This window comes from Perca flavescens, chromosome 10 (assembly GCF_004354835.1).
Source record: "Perca flavescens isolate YP-PL-M2 chromosome 10, PFLA_1.0, whole genome shotgun sequence".
Lineage (NCBI taxonomy): Eukaryota > Metazoa > Chordata > Actinopteri > Perciformes > Percidae > Perca > Perca flavescens.
Window position 1 is genome coordinate 16952602 of NC_041340.1, and position 21907 is coordinate 16974508.

Genomic DNA, 21907 nt, shown 5'->3' on the forward strand with positions numbered 1-21907 from the left:
TCATGGGGGTCCTTAATAACTTCCATATTCCCTGAAAACATACATAAAACATATGACAAGTATTAATTTAGTTTTCTGAGGCTGAAATGTTACTTTCAGTTTTACATGTTAACTATTAGTGTGGTCACACTGGAAACTTAGGGTTAGGGTTAGATATTACCACACACACACACACACAAATAAAAAAAAGTAAAGTTACAAAGAATGCTGATTTTAACTTATTAGTTACTAGAAATAGTAACATACAGTAGTTAAAAGGTGCTCTAAGTGATGTGACGCGTTTTTTAGGCTACAACATTTTTCGTCACATACAGCAAACATCTCCTCATTATCTCGTGAACACACTGTAAAAAAACACTGTCTCTGTAGACAGCTCAGGCTCCACAAACAGCAACTATAACAACAAACCCCGCCAACCTGCACCACGAACCATAACAAACAGAGTTCAGCAGCGTTAGCACTTAGGCTACTTCCACAATGCGTATTCATGACTCAACCAACTCCTGCTTGTCTGTTATTGGCTGGAACACTGTTTGTTATGGTTCGTGGGGCAGGTTGGCGCGGTTTGTTTTTGTTGCCGTTTGTGGAGCCTGGGCTGTCTACAGAGACTGTTTTTTTTTACAGCGTGTTCAGGGGACAGGCAGCTAGCGGATAGTGAGGAGATGTTTGCTGTATGTGACAAAAAATGTTGTAGCCTAAAAAATGTGTCACATCACTTAGAGCACCTTTAATTTTGAAATATAACTACGTGCTCAAAAATACATTTCACTTGGAGAATGTATAAGGACAGAGGCTTAATGTCAAGATGATGATTTTCCAGTGTAACACAGAACGTGCTTCTTAACAAATTGTAAATGGTTTAGTAATTAGTTGTTAGACATGTATTGTGCAACTCTCACCAAGAAGAAGAAAAGGAAAGGTCCTCAGGGGTCTGAGGACCAAAGCAGGAAGTGATGTAAGAGAAAGTGATGAAACTTTGTTGTGTCACACTATTTTCTTTCCTGCTCCCTTCATGGTACTTCCTTACTGATCTGTTAACAGAGATACTGTAGATTCCTCTGCGTTGTGACAAAGGAAAGTGTAGAAATCTGTTTCATTATGGGGAAATTTTGGTGGCATCCGGCAGTCGACATTTTGTAAAGAGTAGTCTTGGCTGGAATGATAAAAGATGGGTTCTTTGAAAACAGTTGATAATGAAAGCCATACATTTTTCAGAAATATGTACAAAACGTTTTCCAACCTTTTCTTCATTGTTGGAGACGAGCTTGGGCTTCTGATCTGTTGCAAACTGAAAAAAGAAGAACAAAGACGGTTACCACTCTGGACCTTAGCCCATTAACCACAAAACCTACAGTACTTACTTCTACTACTACTACTACTACTACTACTACTACTACTACCACTATCACTGTTACCGCCACCCATTTTCCACTAAAAGATTTTAGATGTAGTTCTCTTGCTTCTAGGCAGCCAATTGCTTTTAGATACTTTCAGTACGGTCTGAAAATGAACTTATAAATAGATTTGAGACTTGGGACAGAATTGAATTTGGCATTACAAATGTTCCATTTCGACAGTCAACTCTCAAGTCTTAGCCGTCTTAGAATATGAGTTGTCACACCTGCATTAGTTAGTGCTGAAAAGATTAGTTGTTTAATCAAATGGTTTGATTTTGATGATCGACAACATCTTTGATAATCTGTTCACTGGTTCCAGTTTTTCTTTGTTTTATCTGATTGTCACTAGAGCACGTTTGTTTTGGATAGCAATTGCATATATTGCAGCGGCGTTGAGGAAAAACATCTTTTTAACAGGCAGAAACCTCGGACAGAACCTGGCTCTTGGTGTGCGGCCATCTGCCTCACCGTTGGGTGGGGGGAGGAGGGGGCAATTACAGTAACAATAATAATAGAACTATGACTGATAGTAATAATAATAACAGTAGCAGTGGGCATCTAGCAGGACCATGGCAGCGGCCGCAGCCACAATCCAGGTACCACCACAATCCAAGGAAATCTGCGATGCGAGAAAGGAGATGGATTCCCAGGAAGAAGCTTAGTTAGTAACATGCATTGGGACAGGAATGCATATAGATGGAGAAAGAGAGGACATTGATCAATAATAAAATAAAATATGTTGTTCTCTGTGTTGGTTTAACAGTTTCAAGCAACTTTTAATGTCTCTGCATTTTGATTTACAAGAACAAACTGAAACTAAAGGCTGCATTCAAGGTAGGGAAACTGATGCACCTAGTATATATATATATATATATATATATATATATATATATATATATATGATGTAAATACAAAATTTGGAGTTGAGTAAATCATTTGAAAGCCTCAGTTTGGCCTGCAGCTGATAGGTAATCGCACCTGGACAGCAGGCCATGGCCTCTGCTCACCTCTGTTTCATTTGGTTCAGATCATGTGTATTAACCATTATACAGGTGCTGTCTGTTGCTGAGATTACTGTGTTATTGTTTTCAAAGAGATAAAATGTGACAGCCAGGCATGAATGTGTTGCTGCCATGTCTCTACCAATGCATGTCCTGTCCTCCAAACGAAACACACCCTCTGCCTGGAAACTTCCTGCGCAGATAACGTGGTGATAAAAGGCTACTCATGTTTTCACGTTTCACACAGTCGGGCCCAAAACATACAAGTTAAGACACAAACAAGCACACACTACATTGTTCATATTGTTTTCCTTCCAGTCACCTCATCATTTTAATCCTCAGCTGTGAAGTACTTGGTTTTCCCTTTCTTTATCAAGACTGAGAATTTCAACTCGTAACATAACAATGTTGCAGCAGAACTGTTCATTGTTTCTGCAGGGAATGCCTGGTGGAGGTGGATAAGCCAAAATAACAGTCCAGGAACATTTTGGACAGATTAAAGACAGATAAGACGAAGAAATAACTGAGATAATGTGCTGGAACAAAGGGAAGAAAACAAAAGCAAATAGAGAAAGTGCTACCACTCCTGAATGAAGAACAGGACAGGAAGCAGAACATCGAGAGCTTGGAAGTGATATGTTCTTGTTTGAAGCTGTTCAAATGTTCAAACACACAACTTGGTTAAGAGTTTTGAAAGCACACAATTGTTTTGAATTTGGCTGAAACAGAAGTGTGTTTTTGTACACAAGCTGTTGCCTGAGGTGTGTGTAATAAATGCCAGTGAAACCCTTTGAGATTTATTGTTTATACAGTGTAATCTCTAATAAAGCAGAAAAATAATACAACATACATCAACCATTCAAACTTTAAACATCCATCTGGAATATTTACACACGCTTACATTCAAATGTGTGGCTCAGCTGTGATTTTAAAGGTCCCATGGCAAGAAAATTTGACTTTATGAGGTTTTTTAACATTAATATGCATTCCTCCAGCCTGTGTATGGTCCCCCAGTGGCTAGAAATGGTGATAGGTGTAAACCGAGCCCTGGGTATCCTGCTCTGCCTTTGAGAAAATGAAAGCTCAGATGGGCCGATCTGGAATCTTGCTCCTTATGAGGTCATAAGGAGCAAGGTTACCTCCTCTTTCTCTGCTTTGCCCGCCCAGAGAATTTGGCCCACCCATGAGAGAGAGACATCATGGCTTTCAAATGAGCAAAGTGGCAGTTGGTCAAGGCCACACCCCCACCCTCCACCTTGTCCTCCCCTCTCTCCTCCTCAATAGCTACAGACACAGAAATCGCACGTACTAAGGAAAGCTCATTGTGGGACTGGCTCTAGTGGCTGTAATTATGCACCAAGGCTGAATTTCAGGAAAGAGACTTCAGATACAGTATTAGGGGACCACTAAGGCCTATATAAAAGCATCCAAAGAGCACCATGTCATGGGACCTTTAAAACTGTGGCTCTGTTTAAACTCACATCTTAAAATATATTTGTTTCTACCAACACTAGATACCCTTTTGAAACACAACATCAAACATGATTATTTACTAAATATTGTGAAAATGTGGAAATGTAAACAAAGTGGTGGCCACAGAGGAAATAGCTTCTCTTTCATCACTTGTTAAACTCCAAAATAAAACCAGGATTATGCTACTAAAATGGTGCTGCGTGGCATTGGTGAGTTTGCCCGACGGTGTCAGAGCGCGTTCTGCGTGTCACAGCCCAGGACCTCCAGACGCAGGGCGATGTCGTTGATCCAACCCCTCGGGTGGATGCGCAGGTAGCGGCCGAACAGAGGAGGATCAAAAACGTTGAGTGCTTCATCGTCTGAATCACTGTTTCCTGTGAAGATCTGGAGGAATGAAGGAAATAAAGAAACAGCAGATGGATACAAGTAATACACAAACACTGAAGACCGAACATGATGTAATAGAATTCCTTTGGTGGGTTGTCAGCTCCATAAAACAGAGTGTTAAGGAAACCATGAGATAGTTTAGGCCATCTGCATTAATGATTAACTGAAGGAATAAATAAAATGACTGAAGAACATGTTAGTCATTGCACTTGTATTGGACTCTTTTAATGTCGTACAGGAACTTGGATCATGTTAGCAGCATCACTGAGACTGGCCTGCTTTTATTGGTAAACTGGGATGCGTACCTTTTCTCTTTGGGAGCTGTCCTCTAACACACTGCTCCAGGAGTGTCCATCACGACTGACGGAGACTGAGAACTCAGTCACCATCATTTGGGTCAACAGTGATCGTGCTCCTTGGGTTAGGACACCCGTGATGCGTTTTACTCTCCCCAAGTCAACCTGCAGCCACTCGTGAGGGTTGTTGTTCTGGGGTGGAAAGGGCAGAGGAAACATTTTTAGATCTCAGAAAGAATATTATTAATACAGAAGAACAAAGACAAAAAACTAGAACTGCAAACAGGTATACTGGGTATAGAGTCCGAGTGTGCTCTTAAACTAATCTCACTTAATAATTTCCCCTTCAATCACAAAGTGTTGGAGTTTTTTCCTAGTTAAGGTACTGTTCTCTGCAATGAACTTTAATCACACAAGCAAAAATAAAATGTTCATTTATTTTGTCTGTTGTGTCCAAATTAGAACTACATGATATTATGTGCAGAAGGACTGGAAATAAGTCATGAAGGGAATTTTTTGAAACTTTTGAACACCACACAACAATTCCTTTCCCACATCCCTCTAAGAGGTTTTGGAATTTTATACACTAGGAAAGTGGTGTTGTCAGTGCATCTATTTTCCACTGACATGATGTGGCTTCACACAGAAAGACAAACAACATTAACCAACTGTTAATGTCGGGATTTCTTCCCTTGGAAAAAGGGATGCAGCTGTTAAAGCTACTGTTGGCTATCTGTTTAGGCCATTTCAGAATGCTATTCCAGATAACAGTTGGCCCACAGTGGTTGACCCCTATTCATGGCTCGCCAGTGCTACTGTTTGACGTGTGACCTTTAATAACAGGTCGACAGTTTGACAGAGGGACACATCACACCTCTACAGCTCAGTGCTGCAAAGTGTGAAAATGATAAGCCAAGGAGGAGGAAATACAGAACAAGATAATAAAGGATAGAGAGAGGAGAGTAAATGGTATTAAGTCTTATTATTATGCACATCAGTGTTTTTATTTTTTTTAAAGATTATTTTTTTGGAGGCTTTTCCCTTTATACGATAGTGACAGCGCATAGACAGGAAATGGGGGAGAGAGGGAGGGCATGACACACGGCAAAGGGCCGCAGCTTGGATTCTAACCCAGGCGGCTGCTAAAGGCTCCGCCTCATGGTGCTAACACTCTACTGGGAGAACTAGAGGTCGCCCCATATCAGTGGTTTCTATCACAACGTGAGAAAGCAAACAACAAATATCACAATATCACTTTGCCTTGGTGTTTCTCAACGAAACAAAAGGGGCAGTTTTTTTGTAGAAGTGTACTCCAGGGTGTGTCAGTACACTGTGACATCAGTGCTGTGTGTGGTTACAGGTGTAACACTTTTCATTTAACCCATCATGAATGCAAACTTTCAACCAGTGAGCCAGGCTAGCTTTTTTTTTTTTTGATGTTAGTTTCATGCCAAACTAAATTAAACTAACCGTCTCCTGGTTGTAGCTTTATATTTAACAGACAGGTACGAGTGGCGTAAATCCACTTATGTCATTCTTCTCCAGTCTATTTCCGTAAATGTCAAATTATTTCTTTATGTTACTGTCTAACTCGTGGGATAAATTACATAGCGATGGTACAGTATTTGTGTATTTTTGTTCACCCTTGGCCTCCAGGCATTGGCGCTGCCTTCCAGGTGGAGCCGGGCGAGGTTGGGGCTCCAGCTACGCAGCAGAGAGGAATGAAATGAGGAAGCACTAAAGCTGGTGTCAGGAATCTGCTTCTGGAGCCCGAGAGGGAGAGAGCAGCCTGCACGCGCAAACACACAAACACACACACACACACACACACACACACACACACACACACACACACACACACACACACACACACACACACACACACACACACACACACACACACACACACACACACAAACAGAGTCAGTCTTTGCACTTTCATACAGTAAAATTAACTCTGCGATAAATGCTGCTGTTGGTGCAACTCACTGTTGATATCGCAGCCCAGCAGCTCCAGTCGGAGAGCAGGCTTTAGCACAAAGTCTACAGGCTGAATCCTGATGTAGCGGGCCACGAATGGTGGAGCGAAGAAGTTGGTTTTCACCTTGGAGCTGTCCATGTTGCCATAAAATACCTAAAACAGAGCCACACAAACAGCTCCGACTTCAAGGATCGTTGAAACTTGCTTTAGATAGACAACCCATTACATTAAACATGTTTTACTGTACAGTATTTATTTGACAATGAAACAGCATGATGTCATGATTATACAGGACGTGCAATAATAATCTTTCAGCATATTGTAATTCAGGTGGTCTGAGAGACAACTAGACGTCCTCTTGTTTTAGGGTTCAGAAAATCAAGCCGTCACAGAACACTTGCAATGTTTTACAATAGCATGTTTCACTTTTTCTTATCCGTGCGTTGTCATGTAACTGGTGTTCTGGAGGTGGAACTTCCTAAATGATAACAACAGGAAGCTGATTGTTGAAGCTACTTTTTGAAATACTGTATTTCAACAAATGGGTAATTTCACATTTAAATACACATACATATTTTGTATGTGGTTTTGATCTGCTAATGTGGGAACTTCCATGACTCATTTTATTGCTGTCAAATGTTAACCCTAACTGTACAAGATATCCAGTATGTGTGTACCACTGTGGAGGACATACTTTGTTCGTCCTGGTTCTGTTTCCTCTGTAATTGATCCAAGTCTCCTGGTCCAGGCTGTAAGAGATGTTGAAGATTGTGATGTAGTTGTCCCTCAGGTTGGACCTGACTCCCTGTGTCTGCACACCGTGCAGCAGGGTGGGCCTCCGTAGATCAACCTAATAACACACACATTACGTTACATTTCACTGTGCTCTATTTCTGTATTTTTCTTTATATCTTTCTGTATTTCTGTTACAAAGAGAATACTCAACTTGCATTAGTATATCTTACCTGTATCCATGACATCTGGTTTTTACCTATCCAGGCATTGATAAAACCAGACTGATCCAGCCTCGCCAGCCTCGGCTCCCAGTTCCCTGGACACACGTGTGTAAACACAGTTAAAACCCTACCTAGTGTGGATCATTTCCAGTCTTAGATTTAATAAAGCTCCCTGGGGTGTTTTCATTTTCAGCGCACTGGATATTTGTGGTAAGCAGGGTGCGATTTGCTGGTGAGGGGGGGGCTGCGTAGTATTCCCCCCTTTCTGGTCTACATATCATAAATTATTTTTAAGTGAACAGTCTAGTGTCATAGAACAATAAAATCCGAGCGGCAGCTGCTGGTTGTATTTAGCTGCTACAGAGCTCCGGGACGCCGGCTACTAATTACAACCCTTTTGAACCATGCGCCCGGCGCACGGACCCTTTTTTCCGCCGTCAAACTAGCAAAAGGGGATTTGGACATGCCCTAAACGCACCTGCGCCATGCGCTTCATGCCGTGCGCTTATCGTTAAAATAGGGCCCCGTAAGTGTTTTGGCACGGCTGGCCGAGCGGCACTATATCCATGGTATGGGAAGGGGGATTTAATTCTTTTGTTTTGTTTTGTTGTGCATGATCCAAAAAAAATCCCCACTTTGCTTTTTTCACAAAATGCACCCTGGTGGTAAGCACTTCCTCTCTCTGCAAGTATTGAGCTTTGTCTCTTGTGTTTGCCTTTTTAAATTAAAAAAACTCTTACCGATGTGATCTGATGCTGTGATCTGGGGATCCTCGATCCTTCCTGATTTCATCCCCAGAGGCAATACACATACTGCATGTTGAGAAAATTCCAGCTCATTAATGCATTCTCCAAATCCATTTCTGTGCACTCAATATCTCTGGACAGTACAGAACTATACATTGTCTATTTTGACATTTTTGGAAATGATGATACATGTGACTCTACAGGTTTACCTTAGCTCTTCGGCTTAGCAATAAGGGATGTCCTCACTTATTTAAAAGCCCCATTAATTACAAACTTGTGTGTGGAAAATGTGGGGAAAGCCACTGACATAATTTATACGATGTGATGAAACATTTAATTGCACAGAGTGTTGGCATTAAATACAACTGTGAGTAATAAAAGTTCCTAGTGTTTCAATACACAAGGATACATGTCCACAAGGCCAAGTATTTACAGTTCTCTCATTAAACACCACAAAATAAAATAATGAATCTACAAAAAACTAAAAATATGTTGTTGGATGTGAGTTGGATATATTACATAAATAATAATATATTCATATTTTTACACAGATATGTGACACAGCATGTACTTACGTCGATCATATACCAGTAGTTTAGCCCTCATGCCGGCCAGCTGGTAGTCTCCTATAGTGCACTCCACCAGCCACGTGCCAACTCTGGGGGGTGACATCTCCACCGTGCCAAACACTCCTGGGTAATATAGAGCAATGCAATACATGAAGAAGGTTTTCAGAGTGCACGTAAGCTAATTATTTGAAACAGAGATAAGAAAGAGGAGGAAGCTAGATTATTTTCTATGGTTTAATTTTTTCAGTTGGTGTCAGGATTCATATCGTTAGCCATTAGCTAACAAAACAAACTGAGTCTTATTGATATTAAATGAAGAGGGTGGATCACATAAACACATTTATTGTATTGTTTAAACCTACAGACATTCCTGTGGAATAAATTCAGGCAAAATCAGGCTGATGAATAAATGTGGTTTTAGTCCAAAAACATGTTTTACAATGGAAACTGTATGGATTGCAGTAACAATGTACTGCACAGGGTACTGGAAAATATTGGCTTTCTATAAATGAAATTTAAACCAGCAAAACGTTTGGGTAAATGCAGGGGCAAACATCTGTTTATGGGTTGCATGTTTTTAATGTGTGTCTTATATGAGATGAGATGGAGAGTTTGCAAGCGTGAGGTGTAATGTTTAAATGTATATAAAGGTTATATAAAGTATATATATGAAACACAATGTGTATATGTGTGCATTTACCGGGAAAGAGGTTGTAGACCCCCATACGGTGTTCCTTATCAGTGTTAACAGTGAAAGGCAAACCATGGAAGTGCACAGTGTGGTACTCTCCGTCACTTCCTACATTCAGCAGGTGCCACCTGACGAGCTGGTGCTGGGCGATCACCAGACCAGGAAGTGTCTCTGCCACATAGCCATTTATTGCTGAGGAAAAATGTAGGCATTGTTTATATATGATAAATTTAAAGAAAACGTTTGAGACTGCAGTATGCTCATTACAAGGTGACACCAACGATCAATCCTATTTCCTTCACCTGCAAACCTGTTGCTGATGTGATACCCGGGGTCCTCAGTGTTGGCCTGACAGGGTGGAGCACAGTGCCGCCGCAGGTTCTCCTCCAGGTACCAGCTTTTAGTTTCATCAAAGGTGTGGAAGAGAAGGGCAAACTCCTGGACGTCTCGCTGCGTGTTCTGACGAGTCCGGAGAATACCAGACTTGCAGATCACCAGTGGACCAATCAGACCAGAATGAAGGTCCCTCTCCTGGAACAGAGTAGAGAAATACTTCTTTTTTTCTGATCCTACAACTGTACCTCAAGATGTTTAGCATTCATTGAAACAAAGATGAAACTTAAGAATCAATATATATTTTTCTTTGGAGGAAATCAATTTAGGATAGGATTTTATACAAATTAATACAGACATACAGTACATGTTGTATATCCATGGCAAAAGGTAAAGTAACAGGCTAAAGGTGAAGACCTATCCATACCTTGTCCACAGTAGAGTAGTAAGCTCCAGTCTTGCAGGGAAATTCATTGTCGGTTGGTCCTTGTTTCTTGGTTACTCTCCAGTTATAGGTCCGTGCCTCCCCAGGAGCCACAGGTTCTCCTGGAACCCCAGGTGGAGCAGAGGAGGCATGGTTTTGGCTAATACCGGCCCCCTGGCTGCGGTCATAGACTCCCTGAAGGTGAAAGGAGTAAGGCCTGGATGCCTTGTTCTTAAATACCACCTTTAATAAGAGGAAAGATAAAGTGAGAGAGAGCGAGAGAGAGAGCGAGAGAGAGAGAGAGAGAGAGAGAGAGAGAGAGAGAGAAGAGAGAGAAACAGTTTTGAACTGAGAGTTACATCAACTAGTTATGTTTCAATATTCAATGGTTTGTTTGTTGTGTTCACATTTGTTTTCATGTTTTATGAAACATATGCAGTAAAATTGAAGATTGTTAAAGTGGAAGTAACTAGCAAGACTACATATAAGCATTACTGGTTTATTCTTTTATTTTGTTCAGCGACAGTGTCACTCACGGTGAGGAGATCATTAATCTCGGCTCTGATGAAAGGTCCCATGATTCCCAGGTGTTCATGGAGCTCCCCTCTGTCTAGAGGAAGTAGGAAGTCTTCATTGCTGTAGGCTCGAAACACCACCTTCTTATACTCTGGGAGGAACTTCCTCATCCCTCGACGCATCTCTCTAAAGAGAGGAGTTGAATCAAAACTGCTGCTTCAGACATCGATTAGATTGGATTTTAAAATTATTTCCATCCGTCCATCTTCGTCCGCTTATCCAGGGTCGGGTTGCGGGGGGAGCAGCTCCAGCAGGGGACCCCAAACTTCCCTTTCCCGAGCCACATTAACCAGCTCTGACTGGGGGATCCCGAGGCGTTCCCAGGCCAGGTTGGAGATATAATCCCTCCACCTAGTCCTGGGTCTTCCCCGAGGCCTCCTCCCAGCTGGACGTGCCTGGAACACCTCCCTAGGGAGGCGCCCAGAGGGCATCCTTACCAGATGCCCGAACCACCTCAACTGGCTCCTTTCGACGGAAAGGAGCAGCGGCTCTATTCTGAGCTCCTCACGGATGACTGAGCTTCTCACCCTATCTCTAAGGGAGACGCCAGCCACCCTCCTGAGGAAACCCATTTTGGCCGCTTGTACCCTAAATTAATTCTTCTGTTGTAATTGTGAAACATTTTGTGTTTTGACTGTTGACTGTGTGTTAAGTAATGTTGACTTTGCCAAAAACTTTGGGACATTGCTATCAAAGAACCAAAACATCCAAAGCATTACCAGGTTCCGACAAACAAAAAACTAGAATAAGCAGGAATAAAACTTTTGAATTGACGATAATAATAATATCACCAGGGCAAAAAATGTTTTACAGTCTGGCCTGAGGCTGGCTCCAGAGGTACTGCAATGTTGTTTCCTAAATCAAAAGGGTTCCCCACGAACATTAACATGCTAACATGCCAACATAAGCATGGTAACATGCCTAAAGTAGGCATGCACATGCATGTGAACATTAGCTTTTTATCAGGCTAACATGCCAACATTAGCATGTTAACATTCCTTAAGTTAAAAAATTAGACATCATAACATTTAGCATTTAAGTGCAACAAGAAAGGAAAAGGAGAATAAAAACATAAATAAATAGTTTTGGGAAATTTTGGGGAATACACTCATTTTCATTTTTGCTGAGTTAGATGAGAAGATTGATATAACTCTCATGTCCGTGCATTAAATGTGGAGCTGGGAGACAATTAAGTTAGCATAAAACCACAAATTGTCTTTTTTACATTTCTGTTTGTGTACAGATTAAACAAACAGGGCACAACATGATAATTAGTGAGCTTTAGGAGGTGCTGGTAGGCAGCTTTTTGAACTTCGGATGCAGTAGATGTTTCTGTCTGCTTCCAGTCTTTGTGCTAAGCTAAGCTAATATCTGTTGCTCTATGCTTATTGTAAACATGAGAATGGCATTCTTTCTCTAAGCAAGAGGGTAAGACAGTGAATAAGTCTATTTCTCCAAAAACAATGCCTTTAAGGTCCTGCACAGAAACCTGGATGAAATATTATTCCTACCTGGAATTGATGAGCTGATGTGGTTTTCTGATGCCGTAGTTCCAGGTGATCTCTTCTGCAGCAATGTAGTAGTAACGATATCGGGTCTCTCCGGAGCGCAGGTCCATGTAATCTGTGGCAATCATATCTGATGTGCCGTTCACCTATAATAAAATGTAGCATGTATTGTGGGTGAGAGGGAAGTGTTTCAATTTGTGACAATCAGTATGTAACATATGAATGAATATATATGCTTAAAACACACACACACACACACACACACACACACACACAGAAAATAGTACCTCTTGGCTGTAGTCATCATACTCAAGGGACAGATCAATCGCTGGTGTGTTGTTGTGATTAGAAATGTAGATGTATTTCAGCCGCTCAGGTTTAGACTGAATGTGGTTTTGTTTTACTAACTTTTGATCCATGTTTTCTGAAATGCTTAGGGCAACAGTTGAGACCTTCTCGTTCAGTTGTGGATTGTTGTCCAGTAAGATCTCGTTGCTCTTTTCAAGCTCTCCCTTCGTCCCATTATTCGCACTTGACATTTCACTACTCTCCTCAGCTTTTTCTTCGGCACCAGTGTCAGTTCTATTTTCCATAGCCTCTTTTGTGACCTCTATCCCAGTTCTTCCATCTTCTGAGGCTCCAGAACTGATATCTACATCTGTCCAGTTGCCCTCTGCCTGTCTTCTCTGCCTGCCACCCCCCTCTCCGCCAGACTCAGTCCCATTTTGAGAAACGGTTGACTGCCCATCTCTCTCTATAACCTCCAAAATATCCTGTGGGATTCCTTCCTCTGCTTCCAGCTGACATGCTGACTGTTCTGCCGCCCCAGTCTCCCCATCAGGGACATTTTGACTGGAAGTGTTTACTGATTGAGTGTTGTTATTAGCAACATTTTTCTTACACACTTGAACCAACTGTGTGCGATTTTCAGGTCTTCTTCCCCTCGGCTGTAGATCTATCTGATCGACATAATCAGAGATATCGTCTTCCACCCCATCATGATCGACTCGGCTTCCATCGTCGCTTTGACGAACGGTGTAACGGATGCTCATCCCCCGACTCTTGAGGTTGCCATCGTAGGCACTGATCTCCCACTCACCTGAGAGAAGAATTAATAGGACTCAAAAGCAACACACACTGACGCGTCAAAACTCATGCATCCATTGTTTTCTATGTAAGCCCACACATCAGCTGTTATTAGGCAATAGTGCAGTATCCTGATGCGTTGATGTGTGTCAATAAGTCAGGATATGCTGCTGTCTTATTTCTCAGCATCGACATGTCAGTGCTTCAGGAAAGAAGCACTTTTAACAGCAGGTCACAGCTTGTGTAGCCTGGCTTCTTCTTCTGACTGTATGACACACATTGTGTGTACAATTTTTATTTGGTTATAGTGTCTTAGAAATTGTTCCAATAATTATTTTTGTTTTTGTTGGAAGTTTGAAATCCACTGGGGAGCACCAAAAAAAGAAATTTTCTACACATAGTGACAGTTATAATTTTACTTGACAATCTCATTGTGTAAACTGTTGTTATGTTCTTACTAAAACAAATTTCACTGCATTTTTCATGACCCGGTCAAATTCTTTGAACTACTCTTTGAAACTTCTTTGTACTATGTACAGTATAGTTAGCCTAGCTGACCTACCAAAGTGCAACTAGCCAAAACTTACGTTAGAGAGCCTCTGGCCTTTTAGCATCATTAATCTTGAAGTAATACATTTAACTTCACTTTCACAGACTTCAGTCTTACCCATCAGATCAGTTTCCATGTCAATGGTCATGCCAGTCATGGGGAAGAGGGTGAGGACGGACTGGTAAAGGCCTTGGTACTGAAATAGGTTTCCAGTGAAGTAAACAGAGAGGAAGTTACTCTGGGTGCCCACATTGGCCACATGCCAGAAGGTGACGTCAGTTTCAGACACCACAAACTGACGGCCGCTGAACATGGCGCCGTTTATACCTGAAGGTAAAGGAAAATTAACAATTATAAAATTGATGATATGTTGTTGTTTGGTTTTTATCTCACATCATACACTCTGTCAACATTATTCCACTAACAACGGTTTCAAAGAAGTAAACTCCCACACACTGTCTAACTAACAGGCAGTGACCATTTTGCCTGAAGATGGTCTAGTACCGAAACATTGCCTACTATTAAACTTTAAATATTTCTGCCAGTTAGACAGTGTGCAGGAGTTTTCTTCGCAACTTTTGACCTGCTTGTCCCCCTCCGACGCACCTTTCTCACGTTGTAGATGTGCAAAGTACTGAAAGAAGTAAATAAACAAATATAACTCTGAGGTGAACCTACTGTAAATGACATTGGAGTTGTAGAATTCAGGGTCCGTGGTGTTAGGGGAGTTTTGGCTGGACTTCTGCATGTTTTCGTTGATGTACCAACTTCTGTTCTCATCAAACACAGCAAATATCAGGCTCCACTCTTTATCTGGGCCCAACTGCATACAACAGTAGATTCAGTAAAAGACACACAGGGTATTATATTACATTAGTGCAGGTAAGAGACAACATGGCAGCATGCATCTTTTTGTAAAATAATTCATTCAACAGTGTGTTAACCGTTAACTGTTAACAGTGTTTCTACAAGTGCTATGTTGATACATATTTATTATTATAAAAGGGTTCATCTCACCAGCTGTCCTCTGGTGTCCATCGTGTTATACTTGCAGATGAGCAGGGTGCCCACCAGCCCTGAGGCCAAGTCCCTCTCTGGGGACACGGTGCTCTGATACAGCTGGGTCAGACACGCGGGGTCTCCCTCCAAGGGCCCATCATCTGTTGTTAACTTCCAAATGTAGCCAAAAGTCCCGTTGGGGGGCACTGCCATGGAGCGCAAATCCTTCTCTGCAGTTGTTTAATTACCGGTAGATAAGATTAGATGAAACTTTGATGTTAGGAATTTAGGGGATTGCAGCAACCCCATTATACATTAAATTGTTGTTGCCAAAATTACAGGCCTTTAAGTATAAGCTTGCACTGCTGATAATGATATTAACTACTGATTAGAGAGGCTGTTGGTTAAGCTTACCATTTCCGGAGCTTTGAAGTGGAGAGATCTTGGTAAGGCCATTGGGGTAGATGTTAAAAGGGTGACTGGCCAGGTTTCTGAGAGTGATCTGGAGACACAAATCAAACCAATGGTGGATCAGTAGAAAGTTATACAGTACTACATACTGCTTCTATTTTACTATGATTGATAATGTCTTTTTTTTTGTAGCTCAAATTCAGTCAGGCACAAAAGGCCATTTGGTATATTTTCTGTCCTGACTCACTTGGATTTGATCGTTGATTTTTCCTTTCAGAAGTGGACCCAGCAGTGTCTTGGCTGGGTTCTTCCTCTGAGTGAATGATCCATCTGTGTATTCCACATACACCGCCTTTTTATACTTGTAGCCCAGGTGATGGGGAGCTGCAGGCAAATATCCAGACTGCAACTCACTGATGAGCCAAAGAAAAAAACAAAAAAACAATTCAATTCAAATCAACTTTCCCTTTTTGTTATTCTTCTTCCTTCCCCTCTTCCATCTTTCCTACCTAGTTGTGGGTTTGAGATGAGAGACATAGTTCCAGGTGACCTCTTCAATGGCGATGTAATGCTGCCAGGTTATTGGTGACTGTCCCCCGCTGGCTCTCGCTTGCACTTGTGGTTTTCTAGGCTGCAAGATTATGGTGTTGAACGAATCCTCGTCTTCGTCACTGTAGTCTTCATTGCTGTCTTCACTGCTGTCCCCGTAATCTTTGTGTTTGACTTTACGCAGGTCAGGTCCCGGCCGACTGACAGGGTCAAGGCATTTCTCCACAGTGAAAAAAGCATTCATACCATCTGGGTAGAGCAGTAGTGCACAACAAGTTAGTTATCATTTACATAGAGGAGGTGAAGTTAATTTAATGAGGGAAACAGATTGTCTTAAGTCTAGGAGACTTATCGGCGGCCCTTTCTTACCGTAGCGGTGAGCATGTATCTGACAGCTCATAAGGAAGCGGCCAATAGTAGCAGGTCTCATTTCTGCAGTGATGAATGTCATAGGGGTCACCTCCATGTTGACTTTACGATGGGTCAACACCTAAATAATAACAATCCAAAGTATCAGATTTTTTAAAGCCAGAAAATGCTAAATTGGGTTGATAATGGGAAAGTCTAGGAATATTCTACCGTGAAAGGTGTTTTTTGGAACTTTGTACAGAGCAAGGTTAGCTGTTTCCCCCTACTTCCAGTCTATATGCTAAGCTAGGCTAATCCACTCCTGGCTCCATATATTACCAACAAAAAGTCACGCTATTCCTTTAAATCTCCAAACCCTGCAAAAAACTTTTTAGAGTAGATAGGAAATACCGTTTAATGCTGTTAGACTGTATGTGCCTTTCTCCCAATGTACTGAAATCCTTCTGCAATTGAATTCATTGCCAATAACAATCATCATGAAAAAACATTTGTTACTTTACATTTTTTTAGTCATTTCTAAATTTGTATTAATCAAGCCAGAAAACTATACTTAATTTAAGAGTTTAAAAAATATCCTGCTTTACCCTTTAAATCTGTTTGCTATGACTATGTTTTAGGTGAAAACTTGAATTACCTGCAGAGTGTGACCCTGAAACTGAATGGAGTGGATTTCTGGAGCTGTGCCCATCCCAATCAGATGCCAGAACACATGATTACGGCCCTGACACATTGTCAAACCTACAAGAGAGTGAGTGAGAGAGAGAGAGAAAAAGAGAGAGAGAGAGAGAGAGAGAAAATGAGGCCAAAATTCCTGTGCAGACGGCATACAGCACAGCCACTGATAATCTGAGCACAGTGTGAGCAACACTTAACAAACTCCCTGTCTACAGCCAGTCCGGTTCATTACCGGGTAATGTAGAGTTGACATATCCATTGATGGTGTGGTATTCCTTTCTGCCGATGCTCTTCTTGAACTTCTCCCTGCTCCTTCTCTCTCCGACCCCTCCATACCAGCTCTTGGTCTCATCAAACACTGCAAACAGCAGGACAAACGCTGGATTCCTCCTCTGGCCATCATCTGTGAAGGCACCTGGGAAAACACACACACAGAAACACACACACACACACACACACACACACACACACACACACACACACACACACACACACACACACACACACGATGCAAGGTGTGATAATATGATTGCAAGCACATCTGTATCTTTATCTTAATATCTAATATTATTTCTCCTTTTAAATTCCTTTTTCTATAGAGTAAGATAAACCCCTGTTCAGTACGAGTGTATCTATCCAGTGCATTGCACTTTAGGGATGGCAATGTCGATCTGTTGGTCGATCGGTTCACAACTTGGGTCCAGACTGAAATATCCCAACTGCTATTGGGTGTATTGCTGTCGAAATTTGAACACATTTTCATGGTGCCCACAGGATGAATTTAATGACTTCTGTGATTCCCCTTTACTTTTCCTTTAGCACCACCATGAGGTCAACATTTGTAGTTTTGTCCAGTTTTGTTTGTGACCAAATGTGGGAGCTTTAAAGAACAACGAATTATGTAGATCACAAGACATGACTAGATATAATGTTTGTGAAATTAGATGCTGTGTATGTGCCCTTTGCCCAACCACACACTGACTTGGTTTGCAGATGAGCAAGGCACCGATGAGTCCTGAGTTTACATCTCGGACCGTGTCCACCTGGGATGAGTAGGAGTAGGTGAGGCACTCTGGGTCACTGATGGTGGGACCGTCATTATGGCTGATGTCCCATACATACTTATAGTATCCTCCTGGAGAGACAGCATCATCCTCCTTCTCCTGGCCTGCTGTGGAGTCATCATACACGGCTCCTGGAAATAAAAGATGCAGCATGACTCCTCTGTATTCATTCAGCAGTAGAGGTGGGTCACAGCAGAAAAACGGGTCTAATCTTTATACTATACTAAAGGACAAAAATAGTCTACAGAGGACCATAATGATATCGCAGGAAACACAAATGACATAAAGTTGGGGAAATTGTGGGAATGTTTGAAATTGAAACTTTCACTATAAAAAACCTTGGTTTACTGTCTGGAATAAAGGTGAAAGTAAGACCACAATGTAAGCTGCCCGAAAAACACATCCAGGAGAAGCACTGACTCATAATGATAAGGTGCAATAATGACTTAAGTTGGACATGTGCAGGCACACGCACACCCACGAGCAGCAAATTTCCCTCTCATCCTTAATATCACACGTTTTAACACACACACGTTGGTGCGATTAAATCTGCTTCATGACACGTCATTCTTGGATGTGACAGGTACAGCTTTTCAGATTATGAAGAACTCCATTATAGGAATCTACCCTGTGGCAGGAAGACATGAGCCGTTTACAAGAACTGACTGCTTTGGATCAACAGCAGCATTAGGACATATGCCAATGCCTTCTGTGAAAGGTATTAACCTTAAAAAGCTTCTCAGATCAGGGATATTTCCTTTGCAGTCGGGTATTGTAATTCAAAGGCATCTTAAATACATTATCAGGCAGTACGACTGACCGTTTGGCTCCAACATGTTGCAAAAAACTGCACACACAAAATAATTATAACCGTCACTCGCTGTAATTTCTCAAGAATAAGGAGGCAACTTTGTTTTTGAATATCTCAATGATTATTATCACACTGTTATTTCTGATATGATTCTGGTTAGTAGTAATGTGACATTTACATCCTTGCCTCTTCCATGAATGACTCTCTTTTTTTGGACCCAAAATTATGTCAGACTTCAGCAAAAAAAAAGAAGCATGTGAGTAAGAGGATCAGTTTGCATTTTTTCCCTTAAAGCTGTTAAAGTAGAATTGGACCAGTAAGCGTTTTGCCATTGACTCATATACGCTGTAACATGGACATCACACTAAAAATTATGAGTCAAAATGCTGAGTCAAAAAATTAACAAGAAAAAGTATGCTGACTAATTTTCAGGTTGTAAGTGAGAAAAGTAAAAAAAAGGTTCAAAGGATGACAACAGCTCCTTCCATTCAGTTATCTACCTTCAGACTGTTTCCAGTAGGTGATCCCCACAGGGCTGATGCTGTAGGACTGAGAGGCCAGGTTTTTAAAGTGGACCACCACCCAGTCACCAGCTCGGGCAACAATCACTGGACCTTGAATACCTGCAACAAGAGGACACAACCTTCTTAAAGAAGTCAAAAATATAACCCCCTAATTTAAGACAAATCTGAAGATACATGCTCTGAAACTGTTACATTTTGTTCTTTGTGTTGAAAAGTTAAACAAAAACACTATTATTGTCCACAACATCAGTCTTCAAATCATTTTCCTGACTGTAAATCTACAAAATTTAACAGGTCAGGTTCTGGCTAATATTTTTGTTTTATTTATTTAATTAATAGCGGAGTATAAACCATTAATAAAAATATGAATAATAACAAAAACCAAATTAAATATTTGTTTGATTGAGAAAATTGAGAATATCAAAAGAGCAGTCCTACCTGTCCATGCTGGCCTTGGCTTGGGGACAGTGTATGTTGAATCTGTATACTCTCTGTAAACTGCCTTGACGTATTTTTGAGGAATATCTTTGGATCTCTTCCTAAAAAATACGAAAGAAAACAAACCAATCAAATCATATAAAGAAGAAATCAGCAAGGAAACACTTAAAAACTCCCCTCTTAATCATTGTTGACCATCTTAATGAATTCTAAATTTGCCATTATTTTAACCAGTTTCTAATAAATTCCCCCCAAAACCACGAGCCTGTATTGGAAGCAAAGCAAGCCTATAGATCCCTGACAGACGTGACTCAACAATACTCGCCTTTGAAACTGGCTATGTCTAGGTCTAAATGACAACATCAGAGTTTGGTTTGCCTAAATTAAACAAGAAAATATTCACCTTTGCTCGGACGCTGGGTCAACATCGTCCAGGTAGACATAGTCCCAGCCAATTTCTACAGCTGCTATATAATACTCTCTAACGGCAGCGGCAGGCTGCTCTGCTTTTCTGTCTTCCCTGACAGAGAAGCAGAGCAGCGGCAGCAGCAGGACCAGAAGTATCTCGGCTCTCATCGCGCTCAGCTCCCCCGTGTCCCGGGTCAAACACTGCCCGGCTCTGCGGCTCCTCCTGGGGCTGACACATTTAAAGGTAGGGGGAGGAGAGAAGGAAAGCAACACTTACAGCCAGGAAAGCTGAAGTTGCACGTGGGGGCGTGTAGAGTGTGGAGGTGGTGGAGGAGATTGGGCAAATCCATTTGTTAAATAGATGTTAGTGTTAATACATTGTATACCCTGTTAGAACGAATCCCGCACACTGACCATTAGCAAGCAATCATTTATTCAGAAAATACGTTTCGGTCTTAGACCTTCATCAGGTAAAGGTATAAGACTGAAACGTTGTATTTTTCTAAATAAATGGTGAGGACGGACTGGTAAAGGCCTTGGTACTGAAATAGGTTTCCAGTGAAGTAAACAGAGAGGAAGTTACTCTGGGTGCCCACATTGGCCACATGCCAGAAGGTGACGTCAGTTTCAGACACCACAAACTGACGGCCGCTGAACATGGCGCCGTTTATACCTGAAGGTAAAGGAAAATGAACAGTTATAAAATTGATGATATGTTGTTGTTTGGTTTTTATCTCACATCATACACTCTGTCAACATTATTCCACTAACAAAGGTTTCAAAGAAGTAAACTCCCACACACTGTCTAACTAACAGGCAGTGACCATTTTGCCTGAAGATGGTCTAGTACCGAAACATTGCCTACTATTAAACTTTAAATATTTCTGTTACTGTTAACAAGTGCTATGTTGATACATATTTATTATTATAAAAGGGTTCATCTCACCAGCTGTCCTCTGGTGTCCATCGTGTTATACTTGCAGATGAGCAGGGTGCCCACCAGCCCTGAGGCCAAGTCCCTCTCTGGGGACACGGTGCTCTGATACAGCTGGGTCAGACACGCGGGGTCTCCCTCCAAGGGCCCATCATCTGTTGTTAACTTCCAAATGTAGCCAAAAGTCCCGTTGGGGGGCACTGCCATGGAGCGCAAATCCTTCTCTGCAGTTGTTTAATTACCGGTAGATTAAATTAGATGAAACTTCACTCACGTCTAAATTATTGCTTGCGTAATGGTCAGTGCGGGGTTCTTTCTAAGCTCCTGATCTGCTACTTTTGATCCTATCATATCCTAGGCACCTGCCCGACAAAAGAGGTGTGCAAAAAAATCTTTTCTACGATACCCAACTTGTTAACATTTATAACGGCATTATTAAAAGACATACATGGTAAATACCAGTCAAAGGACTGTTATTAATGGGTTAGAACTGATGATAAATCAACCATTAATAGTTGCAATTTACCAAAAACCTTTTAAAAGCATGGCTTATTGGAAGTAGCCTACTTTCGTGGGTAGTGAAAGATACTTTGTGAAAAACGATGTAAGGTAATAGGCTAAATAGTAATTGTTGGTCCAAACTGTGAGAGTTGATGAAATATGACACAACAAGCTTTTTGCTGACTGTGTGATGTGCTGTTAATATTGTAATGCAAAAACTGTAATAATAATAAGCCACACATCAGATTGA

At 41.4% G+C, this 21907-nt stretch overlaps 1 protein-coding gene across 2 annotated transcripts; it reads right to left on the reverse strand.

Annotated features, from left to right (window-relative positions):
• Positions 1-3785: 3785 nt before the first annotated feature.
• Positions 3786-21489, reverse strand: f8 (coagulation factor VIII, procoagulant component). Of its 2 annotated transcripts, XM_028590045.1 has the most exons (29): positions 21169-21489; positions 20609-20895; positions 20218-20451; positions 19815-19915; positions 19353-19475; positions 17960-18172; positions 17210-17392; positions 16937-17040; positions 16303-16423; positions 15894-16182; positions 15632-15797; positions 15388-15475; positions 14992-15203; positions 14653-14797; positions 14092-14301; positions 12626-13437; positions 12342-12484; positions 10791-10956; positions 10258-10497; positions 9800-10028; positions 9507-9689; positions 8813-8929; positions 8232-8303; positions 7501-7586; positions 7230-7385; positions 6544-6688; positions 6198-6343; positions 4564-4746; positions 3786-4255 (listed from the first exon to the last, which is right to left on the reverse strand). In XM_028590045.1, exons 3-29 carry the CDS (start codon positions 20388-20390, stop codon positions 4100-4102), a joined length of 4962 nt encoding a protein of 1653 aa, XP_028445846.1. In that variant the 5' UTR covers positions 20391-20451; positions 20609-20895; positions 21169-21489; the 3' UTR covers positions 3786-4099. The 2 variants fall into 2 exon arrangements, with proteins under 2 accessions (XP_028445846.1, XP_028445847.1); XM_028590046.1 differs by lacking the exons at positions 20609-20895; positions 21169-21489 and having other exon boundaries at positions 20218-20591.
• Between the last annotated feature and the right edge of the window lie 418 nt (positions 21490-21907).

Coding starts and splice junctions, on each gene's coding strand:
- f8 (XM_028590045.1), bottom strand. CDS start 20,390: ATGAGAGCCGAGATACTTCTGGTCCTGCTGCTGCCGCTGCTCTGCTTC. Junction 14,798..14,991: donor TGGACACCAGAGGACAGCTG/GTGAGATGAACC, acceptor TGTTGTATGCAG/TTGGGCCCAGATAAAGAGTG. Junction 7,386..7,500: donor ACCAGATGTCATGGATACAG/GTAAGATATACT, acceptor GTGTGTTATTAG/GTTGATCTACGGAGGCCCAC.